The 17,619-nt window shown below is 44.8% G+C and overlaps 1 protein-coding gene across 1 annotated transcript in view; it reads right to left on the bottom strand.

Moving 5' to 3' along the window:
* The window catches only part of CPXM2 (carboxypeptidase X, M14 family member 2), a 117,672-nt gene that overhangs the window by 56,085 nt on the left and 43,968 nt on the right, over positions 1 to 17,619 (bottom strand). The window contains exon 4 of the mRNA XM_003794077.2: positions 16,141 to 16,280. Coding sequence (XP_003794125.1) covers positions 16,141 to 16,280 — 140 coding nt within the window. The remainder of the gene's footprint in view (positions 1 to 16,140; positions 16,281 to 17,619) is intronic.

Raw genomic sequence — 17,619 nt, 5'->3', positions numbered from 1 at the left:
GGATTCGAACCTGCCACCTTAGGTGTATGTGGCTGGCGTCTTAGCCACTTGAGCCACAGGTGCCGAGCCGGTAGGTCAATTCTAAAAGACCCACTCCATGATGAGGCATTAAACAGTTGCAAACATCTGTATACTAAAATATAGCCTCAAAATGAATGAAAAAAATCATAAGAAATACAGGAAGCAATAAAGATATGTCTCTCTAGACCATGAGGGATCATTAGTGTGAAAGAGATTACATATCATAATTAATGGAGTAAACATAATTAATATACATGAAGTTCTGTCATCTGAAAACAAAAACAATCTTTCTATTTAAGGATTCGTGGAGCATTCACTGAAAAGTCCCTATTTCAGACCTCAAAAGAAACTTTCAAAACATCAAGAAGTTAGGAGGTGGAAACAACATTCACATTCTCTGGTGTGATAAGAAATGTCTAAAATTAAAAATCCCAAAACCCCCTGCCTTGGGAAATGTAAATAAGTCTCTTAAACAATCTTTGGCTAAAGAGAAAATCAAAATTGAAATTACAGACTATTTAGAAGTTGATGACCGAAAACAGTGTACATCAGAACTGATGCCACAGAGGCAGGGAAAGCAGTACTCAGCAGAAATCTTACAGGCCTACAAACTCACACGACTAAATAAGAGAGAGAGGACATACAAGCACTGAGCATTCAACTCAGCAAGTTGATGGAATAATGAAATAAACCTAAAGAAAGCAAAAGGAAAGCACTCATTTTTAAAAAGAAATAATGAAATCAAGAACAGAAAATCAGCTGACTAAATAATTCAAATGCATGTTATAAAACATTATTTAGGTAACCTAATTTTGAAAGGGGGGAAGCACGACTATCTAAAATAAAAATAATAAGGATAAAATAATCATTGATGAGAGGAAATAAAAAAATCTCAAAGAGGCAATTTTGCTGAATCAAATAAAAATACTATACTTGAAAACACAAATTTTCTAGGGCAGTAGAATTGGCCAAAACTGCAGAGGAGACAGAGAACCTAAATAGACTGAGTCCCAGGACAGAAAGAGAGAAAGCTCCCCCAGAGACTCTCTGAAACCTCCTGCTGAGATGCATTCAAAGCATAGAAAACAAAGGAAATCTTTGAAAGATTTAATACCAAAAACCAACGAAGACTGCCCACAAAAAAGAAACCTTAAAAAAAACCTTTACACTAACATCACATAAGATTATTGATGCAAAAATCCTAAATAGAATAGTAACAAACCATACCATTTCAGTTGCTCAAAAAAGATGAAATATTTAAGATGTAAATCTAACAAAACACATATAAGACTTGTATGTTAATAACTATAAAACTCTGACAGAAGAAACCAAGAGAGATTTAAATAAATGGGAAGACATTTCTTGTTCATGGATTGGAAGAGTCAGTGTGATGAAGGTGCTGATTCTCACCAAATTCACACACAGGTTTAATGTAATTCCTCCCCAACTCGCAGGAACCTGTTTTGGTAAATATAAACAAGATATTTTTAAAATTAATATGAAAAGGCAAAGGAATGAGGATAGCTAAAATAATTTTGAAAAAGAATAAAGTATGAGAAATCAGCCTCCCCAGTTTCAAGACATTATATAGCTACAATAATCAAGACTCGGGTGATACTGGGGGAGGGTTTTGTGAAACAGAATAGAAAATACATAAATAAATCCACATAAATATGGCCTACCGATGGTTAATAAAAGTGCAAAACCAATTCAGTGTAGAAGGACAGCTTTTCAACAAGTGGAGCTAAAGCAAGTAAGTATCTATAGGCAAAAAATATTAATCTTGACCTAAATCTCATACTTTCTATAAAAATTAATTCAAAACAGATCATAGAGTTAAATGTAAAACATAAAACCTTAAAACCTTTAGAAGATAACATAAGGGAAAAATCTTTGAAACCTAGAGCTTGTTAAAAAAATTCTTAAGACATAACATGAAAAGCACAATCTAGAAAACAAAAACCAATAAATCAGAACTGATTGAAGTTAAAAACTTTGGCTCTGCAAAGTTATGTGAAGCCAACCTAAAGAGGAGAAAAAGACAAACTAAGGATTATTAGAAAATAATTATAAACCACATATCTGACATAAAACCTATTAAAAAATATATCGCATACAGAACTCTCAAGAGTAAAAACATAAAAAACACAATTAGAACCTGGACAAAAGCCGTGAAGACACATTGCACGAAAGAGGATGTGCAGATGGCAAATAAGCATGTGAGAGGATGTTCAGCATCACTGGCTATTAAAGAAATGCAAATAAAGACGGAGATTAGGTACTTCACACTTATTAGAGCAGCTAACAGAAAAAACAGTGACAAGACCAAATGCCGTGAGAATGCAGAGAATTTGGGTCATTCAGACATTGCTGGTAGGAAGATGACATTGTACAACCATTCAGAAAACAGTTTGGCAGTATCTTAAGAAACCAACATGAAACAAACACAGAAATGTATAATCTACCTGGGAAAAAAGTATACTAGGAGTAAACAGGAATATGAGCAAGTGGAACAGACAGCCCCTTGTTCCTACAGAGGAAGACTTTCATCTAAGGATGCCAGTTTCTCAAATTAAGTCAATCCCATAAGAGATTAGCAGAAATTCTTCTCATGGATAATTTGGGCCTCATTGAAAAGTCAATATGAGAAAGAATATAATAAGAATAGCCAGAACACTGAAAAGATTATTAAGGAGGAAGGATTAAGTCTGTGAGACAGTGACCTGCCTTGCTCTACAATAACCACAGAAATGTGGTTGTGAAAAATAAAGACAGAGAAATGGGGCAGGATAAAAAATACAGAAAGAGGCTCGGCACCTATAGCTCAACCGGCTAAGGCGCCAGCCACGTACACCTAAGGTGGCGGGTTCGAATCCCCAGCCCGGACCCGCCAAACAACAATGACGGCTGCAACCAAAAAATAGCCGGGCGTTGTGGCGGGCGCCTGTGGTCCCAGCTACTTGGGAGGCGAAGGCAGGAGACTCGCTTGAGCCCAGGAGTTGGAGGTTGCTGTGAGCTGTAATGCCACAGCACTCTGCCCAGGGGGACAGCTTGAGGCTCTGTCTCAAAAAAAAAAAAAAAAAAAAAACAGAAAGAAACTCCACAATAGAGTAGAGGAATTCAGAGTATCATGTGGATGGCACTTTAGGTTGGAGAAAATGAGTAAGATTGGGGCATCCTGGTGGCCATTTGAGAAACAGAGTTTGATATATTACACCAAAATAAAGTCAGATGGTTCAAAGATTTTGAAGTAAAAATTGAAATAATAAAAGCACTAGAAGAAAATATGAAAAAAATTATTCATATATTTAGAAGAAGTAAGGCCTTTCTAAGTATGACAGAAACCTTATGAGACTAATTATCTAGCAACACACAAATTCAAAACTTTTGTACAGCACAAGGTACCCTAAGCAAAACAACACGACAGGGAATAATAAGGAGAAAATATGAGGAACTTGGCCAGGCGCAGTGGCTCACCCCTATAATCCTAGCACTCTGGGAGGCTGAGGCGGGTAGGTTACCTGAGCTATGGAGTTAAGACCAGTCTGAGCAAGGGCAAGACCCGAACTCTAAAAAATAAAAAATAGCCAGACATTGTGGCGGGCGCCTGTAGTCCCAGCTACTTGGAAGGTTGAGGCAAGAGAATCGCTTGAGCCAGGACTTTAAGGTTGCTATGAGCTATGATGCACTCTACTCAGGGAAAACAATAAGACTCTGTCTCAAATATATATATATGAGTAACTCAAATCCCAATCAAAGAATTGATTTTGGGTGGACACAGGTAAGATCTGAGAGGCCTCTGGAGGGCTACTGCACTGGAGTTTCACAGCTTGCTGATTACAGCCTTCTCTCTCCCTCCCTCCCTCTCACAAGCAAGAGAATCTCCCTATCCTTGCAAGCAACCACCATCAGCTGCAGCAAATAGCAGCAGATGTGGCAAATGGGCAACGTTGGTCCAGTAAAAGGACCACTAATAGGCTAACAATCCCCAGCGCTCACCTGCGAATAGCACTAGGCGCTGTCTCCCTCCACATACACACCAGGGAAGCACTATTAAAGCCCTCTCAGTTGGGAAAATCAAGAATCCTAAAAGCTCTCCTCATTTCTAGGCCAATTCTCTGCTGGAACCACGAGGAAGCTGGCAGCTTCCTCTTCCTGTCCCTTACCTCCTGCCCGAGCTGCATTCCAGCAGCCTAGCGGGCTCAAATCCTGCCTGAGGCAGAATTATAACTTTGGGCAGAATGGTGTGTCCCAAGAGGTCCAGGCTTGCCTTTAGCAGCTTCTGGAAATTATATGTTTTAAAAAATTTTTTTAAAAAAGAAGCTTTAACTTTTGTCTACAATAGCACCGGCCCACACAACACTCAGGGAAATGAGTGTACACTCATGCTTTCTCCTCTCTCCCCTACTCTGCTGGAACTAATCACAGTTAGACGGCTCTGCCACAGTCTCAGAGCGGCCAAATGCTGGACGCTGGGAGAAACATCAGCCCCGGTGATTTGTTGGATTTCTCACTGTAAACTGGTAACCATGGCTTTCAAGAATTCAAGCCACAGTAGGGAACGTTATAAACTTAGAAATGTTATCGCTTTTCCAGCTCCAGTAGGTGTCTACCAGGGAAAGAGGAAGGAAAATGCCACTTTGGGGTCCAAGTCCTAATAAATTGGGGTTAAGGATGAAGCAGTTCCTAGTTAAAAAGCTCCAGTGAACTAAAAGTACAAAAAGGCATTTAAAGTCTCCCAAATCTGGAATAGTCAGTTGAGGGACCAGAAAAACAGGAACCAAAGAAATGGCTCACATGAATTCTAAAGAACGGAGAGCAGGGTGTGCTAGTCAACCCCAACTCACACCCATGCCCAGCAGGCCCTGGGCACAACCAGTAGCTCCAACAAGGGGACCAAGCATAGGAGAGCAGACCCATGTGGGCAGGCTGCCCAGGCCACTTGAGGACTTTGCAGGCCCTGAGCCCTTCTGCCCTGTGGGCACTGTTAGTTTTCTTTTGCTACTGCAAACTCAGCCGTTTAAACAACACAGATTTATTCCCTTACAGGTCTGGCAGCCAGAAGTCGGAGCACCCAGGTGTCGCAGGGCTGCGTTCCCTCTGGAGACTATGGAGAATCCGCCCCCTTCACCTTCCCAGCTTCCAGAGGCGGTTCCTTGCTGGCCGCCCCATCCCCCTCCCCCATCTTCAAAGCCCCAACAGGAGAATCCTTCTCAAGCTGCCGCCCCTCAGGTTTTTTTCTCCTCCTTCCTTTTCCACATTTGAGGCCCCACCCAGTCCAGGAAAATCTCCAAAACTTTAAGGGCAGACAATTAGCACCCTGTAACCTACATTTTCACAGTTCCAGAGATCACGATCTTTTCAGGGGCAGGTTATTCTTCTGGCCACTGGCCCCTCTTACATAAAAAAAAAAAAAATTTAATCATATTTAATGATCATGTTGGTATAAGGATCAACACATTAACATTATATATTAAGATGTTTTCTTCAACATAAAAGTTCTTTTGCTTCTGATTTAATAATAAATTAAACATTTTCATAGGCCCTTAAAGGTCCTGAGGTTCCAGACACTGCCATCTCTTGTCTCAGGTCCGTCGGCCCTGAGATAACCATGCATCGGCCCCAGCCCCAGCCTCAGAAGTTGCTCAGATGCCTTCACAAGTCCATTCACAGGGCCCGTGGAAGTGTCTACACCTGCACAAGCCTCACAGCACAGGAGAAATCCTTGAGCAATAGTGGGGCAGGAGGAGGGAGCAGAAAGTACAGCATTTCACTAGGAGGCAGAGGGCACAGTGTGGTTCGAACGTGTGCATCCCTCCAAAATCCATATGTTGGAACCTAAACCCTAATGGGACAGTATTAAGAGGTGGGGCCTCTGGGGATTAAGTCATGGGGGCTCTGCCCTTATAAATGGATTAGTGCTTTTATGAAAGAGAATGAAGGGAGCACTTGAGTACCTTCCGCCCTTCTATCCTTTCTGCCATGTTCATCCTCTCCGCAGAATGCAGCCACAAGGCACCATCTTGGAAGCTGACAGCCACTTTCAATAGATACCAAATCTGCCATCGGCTTGATCTTGGACTTCCCAGCCTCCAGAACTGGGAGAAATAAATTTCTATTATTTATACCTTGCCCATGCTAAGAGATATTTGTTACAGCAGCAAGAATGCACTAAGAAGAGAGTTAACCTCTGTTACTTAGGCTTTCAAAGCCTCAGTTTCCTCATCCATACAATGGGACAGAGAAAGGACCAGCCTGGCCTGGGCAGGGTTATTGTGAGCACCACGTGAGCTCACACAGGCAAAGTATTCGGCAGCCCTGGTATAGGGAAGCAATATATTTTTATCTAAAGAAATTTCCTGCAGCCAAATTAATTCCAATAAAATACAGATGTGTCATAGAAGTATTTTCAGAAAATGTTAGACTCTATTTTTTAGCCACAGCATGAATCAGTTGCAAAGCCTTTGCTGGGTGCCCTGGAGGCACTGGAGGGACTATGGGTGAATGGAAAGGCTGGGAAGGCGGGTGCATAGGCAAATGGAGATGAGATAAGACCACCTTATAAATCAGAGCAGCTCACTGAGTCTCTGCCTCGTGCCCAGAATGTGCTCAGCACTTTCCATCGGCATCGCGCTGAACCAACACAACAAGCAGAAAAAGTGAGGCATCTCTGCTTCTTACAGACCAGGGAACTTGGCAAGGGGAGTGACCACCTGGACCACCCACCTGCTCAATGCTAGTGGCAGCTGGTAATGACTCTAAGCCCACACAGAGTAAACGAGGACCAAGGCCATCGTGTGAGCACTCCAAGAGGCAGAGCACACTTCAGGTTGGCTGGAGAGGAGAGAGGGGGTTGGGGTGGGGTCTGCCACATGAGCAAGACCCTCCATGAAAGGGAAAGTGTCCTGAGAAAACAGCAGCAACGTGCCAGGGACCATCCTAACTGCCTGACCTCAGGCAGGAAATCCCCACAACAACCCTATGGGGTTGCTACTGTTACTATCACCATTTTACAAATGGAAAAACTGAGGCACAGAAAGGCTCAGAAACATGCCCAAGGACGTGCAGCCGGCCAGGTCCAGAGTCCCAGTCTCACTCTGGAATCTGCACTCTTCTCTGCTCTCTGGCACCAGGTGAAGACCTTGCTGTTGCAGAAGGACGGAGAAAGCAAAGGACCAAGATACTCCAGTGCATTTTCCTCCTGGTGGCGCATCCACTACAGAGCCCTGAGCTGGGTGGACTCTGGGCTGGCAGAGGCTGCCCTTTCTCCAGAGAAGAGAGGGTCAGGAGGGGCCCTTCATGGAGACTCATCCTGTGCAGGGCTCCAATCAAGCACTGGAGATTCAGAGGCAAACAATCCCGCCTGCTCCCTAGAAGCAATATCAGTGCAAGTACAAACTGTTGATTGAATAACACCATGAGAGGACACAGATCAACTGAGCATGGGTTTTATTATATATAAAGTGGTCAGAGAAACCCTCTGAATGCAGGGGGGTGAGCTTTCAGGAGAGGGACCAGCAAGTGCAAAGGCCCTGGGGCAGGAGCCTGCTTGGCGTATCTGTGGGAGGAAAAGGGGGCTCCAGGGCTGGGGTAGAATGAGGTCAGATAGGCAGTGGGGGCCAGTACAGGGCCTTGTGGGTCCAGGGGAGGAGGGAACCCACAGCAAGGAGGCCTCCCTACCAGGAAAGAGGGGAAACAAAAGAAGGGGTGTGCTCAGCACTTTCCATAGGAAACTCATCTGGAGGGTTTCCTGGGGAGTCACAGCAGGGGAACAAGGACCCTTGAATGAAGTAGATAGGACCCAAAAACAAAAGCTTCTTATCCAAGAACAAACTGTAAAATTGTTTCCATTTCAGAGATTTATTGACTGAAAGTTCATTCCTCAGTCATTGACACTCAAAAAGCCAAGCGTGAGCCATATAGCCACTTGTGAGAGCTTTATTTAATTTCAAATACTGAAATCTAACAAAGTGCTGAAACAATTGCATGTCTGGCCTCCTACTTGAACTTGGAGATGTTTTCATTAAAATATTTCCATTTCATGCCAACCTTTACTGTTCAGAAACTGACAGTTTCCAAAGATGTTAGAAAGGAGTTTGAAAACTGCTCTCTCCCCAGCCCCCCACAGGGGCCAAACGTTCCACTGTTCAGGGAGGAGACTCCGCATGACATGTTCTGAAAACACACACACCCTCTCCCCCTGAAGACGAGCTGATGATTTATGGTGTGCGAAGCACCAGGTGTTCTCCTTTTGCTCTCCAGCTCTGGAGCTCCTGGCTGGGGCCCCCATACCCCTTCCCTCTGCGCGTTGGCCCAGGCACACCCATGGACAGGTGAGGGTGTCTGGGGCCAGGACAGTCCTCAGGGCACCAGAGAACAGGATACAGTGGGAGAGGAAGGGAGGCACCAGGAACACAAACCTCGGCCAGGGAAGGTTTCGGGGAGGTTCCAGCTTGTCCCCGTCCCAGCCCAATGCCCTCCAGCTGTGTCTTCTTCACTCACCTCTCCTCTCCTTCATTTCTCCTTCTGCTGCAGACCCCTCTGTCACCTCTGCGGCATCCTCAACCCCTCCCCTGACCCACATGCCAGCCTGCCCAGAAGGGCCTCCCACCAGGGATGGCATAAGTGGCCAGAAGACTCCTGGACACCTCCTCCTGATGCCACCTCAGCACCTGGCACCCTGACTCCAGTTGTCAACCCCACCACCCCGTGGAATCCTGGACAGGCCACTGCCCTCTTGGCCAACTCTCTTCTCCCCTGGAAGACTCCAGAACCTGCCCTTCCCCTGAGGGGCTCAGCCCTGGAGCCAGCCTCACAGCCCTCAGGCCCCTACTCCTAACTAAGATGGCCTGCGCCCTACCAGCATCACCATGCCCTGGCCCTTACCTCCCCCAGCTGCAAGCACCACCAACTCTGCCACCCCCTGGGAGACACCTGGGACAACTATTCCATACATGTTCCTGACACCCCCAAGCCCTCTCTGCAACTGGACCAAGAGTCTCCCTGTCCTGCTCAGCGTGGACCTCACACCCTTTAAGTGTCCAATCCCTGAACCTGCCACACTCTCGCTCTGCTGAGGGCCCTGCCTATCCTGCCAAGACATATGACCCTCTAAAAGGAAGACTCTGGACCCACCCGGCCCGTGCCCCCTGCCCTGACTACCTCAGGGGGGCCAGAAAGTACCCCTCTCTGGAGTGGGTCCCTCCAGCCACACCAGCCCCTCAGGGACTGCCCCTCCCGCATCCCCACCCCACTCCTGTCCCCTCAACTGGATTGTCTTTCCAGACAAGGACACGGCTGTCTGAGCAGCAAGGAGAGCAATCGCCTTCCTCGTCCTTCTGACTTTGGAATCTTGCCCACTCCTTCTCTTCACCACCAGAATTCTCCAAAGAGAAGGCGCCACTGGAAATCCCTAAGACTTGGGGCTGTCACTCAGAAAGCTTCCCAGAGCTCAGGGCAAGCCGTCGGCCCTGTGTTCTCGGGCAGAGAGCCTGGCGCAGGGCAGAAGATCCATCCATCTTCCCCTAATCAGCCTAACTACTTTCCACAAAGCCCATCCATCTTCCTCTAATCAGCCTAACTACTTCTTACAAAGTGCCGACTAGTCAACCGTCCTCATCCCTCACCTGCAAACTCATCCATCAAGCTCCTGCCTCAGTGAGTTAAGGACAAATTTACAGACTCGAGGGAGATAAGGAGACACATTTTGTCTATCAAACAGTTAATATTAAAAAACATCTGCTTATTTTTAAATTGCCTATATTTCTTTCAAGTCATTAGAACCATCTATTCACCTCAAGCAGAAAAATTAACTTTTCAATCATCACATTGGCTATCACTGTAATGCTCACACATCTAATATACTTTCTGCCATTAGGGAAATAAAAGATTGTTTTTTATTATTGATAGTATACTAACATGTCAGTAAATTGCAATGCAGTAGAAAAGGATATTTATAATTCTGAAAAAAATATAAATTATTCAATATCATTAAAACAATTACATCGTACTAATTTCAAACGGCATGAGTTATTTGGGCAATTATTAAGACTGAAGTTGTAGGGCCTAGTGGCTAAGCCTGAGCCTTCATGGTACCATCTTTGCCGCGTTATGACAGGTCTGATGGCAGGTCCCCTGTCCCCATATCACATCAGCATGCACTCTGTCCACAGGTCCATTCCAGTACTGGATTCTTGCACTAGACTGAAATGCTCCCTGCAGACAGGCCCATTTCTTGCTCTCTTCTTATATCCCTAGTGCTTAGCAAAGAGTGCTCAACAGACAACAAATGAATGAGTTAGTGAACAGGCGGAGAAGGTCAGCAACAAGTAACACTGTGGGGGTTCATCCAAAATATCAGCTACCAAGTCCCGTGAATGAAAAGCATCAACAGCCTTCCTACATATGCATGTGTATTATAGCTCCAACTATTAGTAAAGCCCTTCTGTATTTCAACAACCAGACAGAGCCATTCCAAACAGCAACAGCCATTTGGGAAATTCTAAGGGGTGGCATTAACTATTTCTAACTCATTACCAACCAAAATGCAACACTCTTCGAGATGAAGGGGCATTCTGCACCCTTAACAAGGAAAATCAAGCTTATTCCAACTCTGCCATTGTTGGTCTTGGTTGGACTTCCAGACCTTGCAGGATTTGGGAAGCAGCAAAGGGGATGTGGGTAGTGGGCAGGATTAGAATCTGAACAGAGGAACCTAGAGCTTTTCTTAAGCTTTTACACAGAGATGCTCCCGTGAATCTTCCTCCAGAAGCCACTCTGTCAGGGACAGAGGCCCGGGCAGGCCACCCTCTCCCCACCTCGCAGGGAGCAGCTCACCTGTCTACATTTGCTAAATGTCTCCAAGACAGATTTTATTTGAGAGAAGACTCTGAAACTGGCTGATTTTAAGACCTTATATTTCATTCATCCCTCACCCATTTGTATGAGATAGAGAGAGCAGTTACCCCAGTTTAGAGGACAGAAAACTGAGGTTCAGAGAAGAGAAACCCCCTAACCAGCTAGAGCCAAGGGCCCTGCTGTAATTCTAAAACCAAAACCGTTCTCTGAGCCATTATCTATCTCCAGAAGTCTCCGTGACCTCCCACCCTTCTTGCCCCGGGCCCCTCCGCACCCCTCCCTACATTTCACTCTCAGTCACTGGTCACAGATGAGTTAACTTAACCCCACTCAGTGTGAAGAACCTTCCACCAACATTTTGCTGCATAATGATATCCATTCACTATAGAGCTGTTTCTTGAGCATGTAACAGATGCCGGGAACTGGGCAAGGTCCCAGGGACACTCTGTCAAGATACAGCCTCTACCATCAAGGTACTCACTGACTAGTGGGGAAAATGCAGACAATAAACGGATATGTCAAAGATGGCACCACCGCCATTTGCACAGGGAGCAGTATGGGGACGGGGGTCAGGAGACAGGAGGGGACAAATGCTGTCTTCTTTACCTTTAGGGTCCAAACACGGTAGACATGTTTCCTGGTCACCGTGGAACGGAACCCACTGCCTCTGGGAGAAAAGGGCTCAGATACCAAAATGTACCCTGGCCCCATCTCCCCCTCAGTCCTCGTGGTGATGGGACTACTCAAGGAGTTAAGACAAGCTCAAACTCAGCAGATTGAGTTCCTTTCATTGTCCCTGAAGAATAACTTGACTTGAAATACATTTAGCATTTTTAAAAAATCAACTCCTGAAGGTAATTCTATCCCTTGCCTTCCCACTGAGATGCTCCTGTCCTCACTGTTCTGCAGCAATTTCCTGCTTACCCCAGACCCGCTCGTGTTCTTAGGTGAAATGGAACATGACCTCTCTACCTGCCCTGCTCTCACTTTCTAATCCAGTAATAACCCGACAACTGGATCTGCAAGGACAGTGGCCAGACAGGTCACTAGCCGAGCGTTAGAGCAAAATCCCTCCTCTCATCCCTGTGGATAATCTCAGACCACTTTTTCATAAGTTCCTGCTTTTCTTGAGCAACCTAAGGTTTTCCCCCCAAATTCTTGCCTCTTAGAAAATAAACAGTGAAACAATTGTCATGGTAATAAACCACGGATGAAAGGAAAATGTGTACCACAGAGTAAAACTCAGCACACGAGAACACACGCCTAAATGCCACTGAAAAGCAAAAAGAATAAAGTGCAGGGCACAGGGCAGCACACACACCAGATGTTGTTAAAATGCACAAATGATCCCAGCTCTGGAAATTTATTTGAAGAAAATAATTCAAACAAAAAAATTTAAATGCTTTCTTGCAATAGGATATGTGGTAATAGGAAATCCGAGTGTAATGGAGGTGTGGCTGAGAAAATTACAGCCTGTTAAAAATGAGCAGGTGACGCCTAAGTAACAGCATGAAAAAAGTTACTGATACATCTTTAAATTTAAAACTACATAGCTGGGTCTGCAACATGATTGCAATACAGAAAAATAATTCTGTTTGCCTAAGGACCTTGGAATCAAAGGTAATGTTTTAAAATGTTGCGAGATGTTATAATGTTGTCTTTACAAAAAATTTCGAGTGTTTTCCCTGCACTCTTTTTAATATTTTTATAGTTTCATGTCTTAAGTTTAGATCTTTTATCCAGTGAGAATCAATCTTTGTTAATGGGAAGAGATGGGAATTTCTTTCTTCTACAGGTCGCCAGCCAGTTCACCCAGCCCCATTTGTTAAATAGGGAATCTTTCCTTGAATGAATGTTTTTGATAAGTTTGTCAAAGATCAAGTGACTACAGGTGTTTGAGTTCATCTCTTGGTTCTCTGTTCTGATCCATACATCTTCCTCTCTATATTTGTGTCAGTACCAGGCTGTTTTGATCATTAGAGATTTATAGCATAGCCTGAAGTCTGGTAACGTGATACCTCCTGATTTGGGAGAACTTTTTATAAGGAGGACCCCCCACCCTCCCCCGCTGCCCAGCAATTGAAGCAACACCAAAATGATATTACTGGGATCTAAGACGCTTCTGCACAGCCAAGAGCACAGTAAATAAGGCCAACAGACAGCCTTCAGAATGCGAAAAGATATTTGCAGGTTATGCTTCTGACAAAGGTCTGATAACTAGAATCCACAGAGAACTCAAACTAATCAATAGAAAAGAACAAATAATCCCATTTCTATGTGGGCAAGAGCCTTGAACAGAAACTTCCCTGAAGAAGACAGGCGCATGGCCTACAAACACATGAAAAAATGCTCATCATTTTTAATCATCAGAGAAATGCAAATCAAAACCACTTTCAGATATCATCTAACTCCAGTAAGCCCACATCACAAAATCCCAAAACAGATACTGGCATGGATGAGGAGAAGGGAACGCTTCTACACTGCTGGTGGGTATGCAAGCTAATACAGCCTTTTTGGAAAGAGATTTGAAGAATCCTCAAGGAACTAACAGTGGACCTATCATTGATCCTGCAATTCCTCTATTACGTTATTTACCCAGATGATCAAAAATCATTTTACAACAAAGACATTTGCACCAGAATGTTTATTGCAGCCCAATTCAAATTGCCAAGTCATGGAAGCAGTCTAAATGCCCATAGACTCATGAATGAATTAACAAACTGTGGTATATGTACCCCAGGGAATACTATGCAGCCATAAAAAGATGGAAACTTCACATCTTTTTTTTTTTTTTTTTGCAGGTTTTTGACTGGGGCTGGGTTTGAACCCGCCACCTCTGGTATATGGGGTCAGCGCCCTACTCCTTTGAGCCACAGGTGCTGCCTGAGACTTCACATCTTTTATGTTTACCTGGATGGAGCTGGAACATATTCTTTTAGTAAAGTATCTCAAGAACGGGGAAAAAAGGATCCAATGTATTCAATACTACTATGAAATCAGTATATAATCACCTACACATTCATAGGAATGGTAAACATAACTATAGTCCAGAAAGAAGGAGGGAAGAGGAAGGAGGGGGAGCTTAGGATGAGGGAGAGTATTTGGGGGGACCTCACCAAATGTGCATAAAGCAATGATACATTTCTAAACTATTACAAATGGAGTATGAATGTCTTACCATAACAAGTAAGTAAGCAAGGAGATGGTTATGTCTCATTAGATGTAAGCATTCCACATTGTATATCAAATCAGCACGTTGTACCTCAGAAATGCATTACACGATGATTTAATAAAAAATTTTAAAAAATAAAGTAAAAAAAATTTTTCAGGGCAGCACCTGTGGCTCAAAGGAATAGGGCGCTGGCCCCATCTGACGGAGGTGGCGGGTTCAAACCCAGCCCCAGCCAAAAACTGAAAGAAAAAAAAATATTTTTTTTTTCAGAGGAAAACAGATGAGTCACTGCCAGACAATTGTCACTATGTAGGGAAGTTCCCTTTGCAGGGACAATGACAGGTGAGCAGGTTAAATGTGAGCACAGATGTCAGGTTCACCGTAACCCAATTTATTTATTAATGTTGACCTTTCCAAAAATTAATGTTAATCCAGTCAGCAAATTACAGTCTTATTTTATGTGATTGCCAACAGGCAATCAGTAAATATTGAAAGACGCCAGAAAGGGGCTTTGAGAGTGTAGTGTGGATGTGGGGGGTGGCTAAGATGGCAGGGACCCCAACTGGTTTCCTAATGTTCGTGTGGGGGGCATTGGCAATCTAGCTTCTCAGTGTAAAATCAGAAAGTCCCTGAGGTCCTACTGACCTGGCCCGTCCCACCCTCTGCCCCCACCTCTTCAATCTCTGTGCCCACCGTCTACACAGCTGGGGCCAACGATCACCCCCACAATGCAGCCCCAGCTCTGTCTCCACAGCCTGTCCTGAGCTGAGCTCAAAGAGTGTTTCTCATATTTTTTGTATTATATTTCATATTTTAATGAATTTTTTGCTTACTGTCATAAAACATACACAATATAAACCCATCATTTTAACCATTTCTCAGCGTCCAGCTTTGTGGCATTAAGTACCTCCCTGTGGTTGTGCTCCCATCACCACCGTCCATCTCCAGAACTTTTCCTCATCTCGGACCAAATCTCTGAACCCGTTGAACATTAACCCTTCCCCAGCCCCAGCCACCGTCATTCTACTTCTGTCTCCATGAACCTGACCACTCTGGGTCCTCGTGTAAGTGGAACTGTCTTTGTCCTTTTGTAACGAGTTTACTGCACATGGGACCCTCAAGGGTCATCCAGACGTGGCATGTGTCAGCATCTCCTGCCTCTTTAAGGCTGAATAGTCTAGTCCACTGTGTGCATATAACATATGGTGGGGGGTTCAGGGGCTGCACCTGTCACTGACCCAGGCTTGACCCGAAGTGTAATTCTGAGAAATGGGGTCCCCTCCCATCCTCAGCCTCCACGTGTTATCACTTCTACTGCTGTGAGGCTCCTCCATGGGGGAACCTGCCCAGGCCTCTGGCTTTTCTCTCCAGAGTCTCAGAGATATGTGCCCTCTACCCAAGGACTGTGTGAACACACGTGTCCTACCTTGGCCATGTTCTGTCCACCAGAGAGCACGCCAATACCTCATTGGGGACCCAAGGTGGCAGCCACCTGCCCAGACTGCATGGACCTGACTGCACCTTGGCCTACTCTGCCTTACCCACCAGGTGGGTCCTGCTCTCCATTCCTGTACAGGAGAAGGTGTGTTTTGCTTTGCTTTGCTTTGTTTTGTTTTTTGAGACAGAGTCTCACTCTGTTGTCCTGGGTAGAATGCCATGGCATTACTACGGCTCACAGCAAGCTCAAACTCTTGGGTTCAAACAATCCCCTTGCCTCAGCCTCCCGAGTAACTGGGACTACAGGTGTCCACCACAATTCCCAGCTAAGTTTTCTATTTTTAGGAGAGATGGGGTCTCTCTCTTGTTCAGGCTGGTCCCAAACTCATAAGCTCAAGCAATCCACCTGCCTCAGCCTCTCAGAGTGCTGTGATTACAGATGTGAGCCACCACACTTGACCTCAGGAGAAGGTCTTGTCCTAAGAGATGCACCTTCCCAGAGGAATCAGTGTTAATAGCCAGCCCAGCCTCCTGCCCACATCCCAATACTCCGTCCATCTACTGCCCATCACCAGTCACTTCTGTGTCTGTCCAGGCCTTGGAACACTAGACCCAAGACAGAGTCCAGGCTGCACAGGGCCGGGCACACTTACAGCCAGAGCGAGTTCCTTCCTTGCGTGATGACGCCCGTGAATCTGGTCAGGCGCCTGGCATCCACTTCAATCCACTGGTGGGGGTCATTCCTGCCTGCACACCACGCCCCGTCGTAAAAATCATTTTCATTAATACCTGCCTGGAAAGAAACAAAGGGTGTTCTTCAGGAAGACTCTGAACTAAAGAAAATGAAGACACATCTTTTCCTGAGACTGAGAGGAAGGGAGGGGTGAGAGGAGAAGAAAATGAGGATCGAGAAAAAATAATTGTGCCCTGGAGTCCTTATTCTAAATCATGAAAGGGAGTTGCTTCGTATTAACGAGCTGGAAATATTTCAATATGATATGTCCTCTTCTTGCTCATGCAAAAGATGAAATTTAATGAGTTCTCCTATTACTCATTCATCTAACACATATAAACCATTGCCCACGTACCAGCCCACACATGCCAGGTGCTGGGGATACAAAGGTGAGGGGCTCCTTCCCAGAACCTCCCCATCCAGGCAGGAATAAAGACATGAAAACAAATGCATTAAAACACACGGGGGCAGGTGCTATCTTAGGAACATGGGCACACAGCTGAGGGAGCATTTAAGGACAGCACAACTAACTCAGTCTTGGAAAGAACACAGATGAAAAGCCCTAAGACCAGGGTGATACTTGAGCTAGGTGTTAAAGAGCAGGCACGTTTACCCAGTGAACATTTGTTTATGGGTGGCAAGTCAGTTGATGTGTTCAGTATCAGTTATTCTTACTTTCCAAAGAGACTAGGTCTCACCATGATGCCCAGGCTGGGCCACAGAGGCTATTAAAGATGGGATCATAGCACGCTATAGCCTCAAACACCTGCACTCAAGCGATCCTCTCACCTCACTCTCCCAAGTACCTGAGACTAAAGGCACACACCACTATGCCTGTCCTCAAAATTCTTTTGATCTAAATTTCCAAGGTAACATGCTCTAGAATTTTCCTTATATTGTCACCATTTCAAGAGAGAATTTCCTGACTGCCCCCTACCAAAAACAGGACATTAGCACCAAGTGAAGCATCCTGGCTCACTAAGGTCCTTTCTGTACTTATCCTATTTTTCCACAACTATTTCATAAGGACAAAATAAGATAAGATTCTAAATACTGAAAATGATAAGCAAGTCCATCTTCCTAGCTCTGAGCACTTTTCAGCTCAAATTCAGCATTACTTTTAATGGCAACAGAAATGTGAATTTAAGATCCCAGATATGACAGATGAACACCCCAGCCAAAGGCTCCCCTAGCACAACTCAGCCATCACTGCACCAGCTCACATAAGCCTTGCTTCAGGACCAAAGGCTGGTCTGTGCCTTCCCAATCCACCTCATGAAAGAATATTTAAGGAACTTTGAGGGCAAATGCTAGAACACTAACATAGTACGGCCTGTGAAAAGTGCTACCACCTCAAATGAAACCCAGCTTCTTGATTAACCAGCATATTGATGTCTCA

Source organism: Otolemur garnettii, unplaced genomic scaffold (genome assembly GCF_000181295.1).
Source record: "Otolemur garnettii isolate 467f Iridium unplaced genomic scaffold, OtoGar3 scaffold00075, whole genome shotgun sequence".
Classification (NCBI taxonomy): Eukaryota; Metazoa; Chordata; class Mammalia; order Primates; family Galagidae; genus Otolemur; species Otolemur garnettii.
This window is presented reverse-complemented; position numbering and strand designations above follow the sequence as displayed.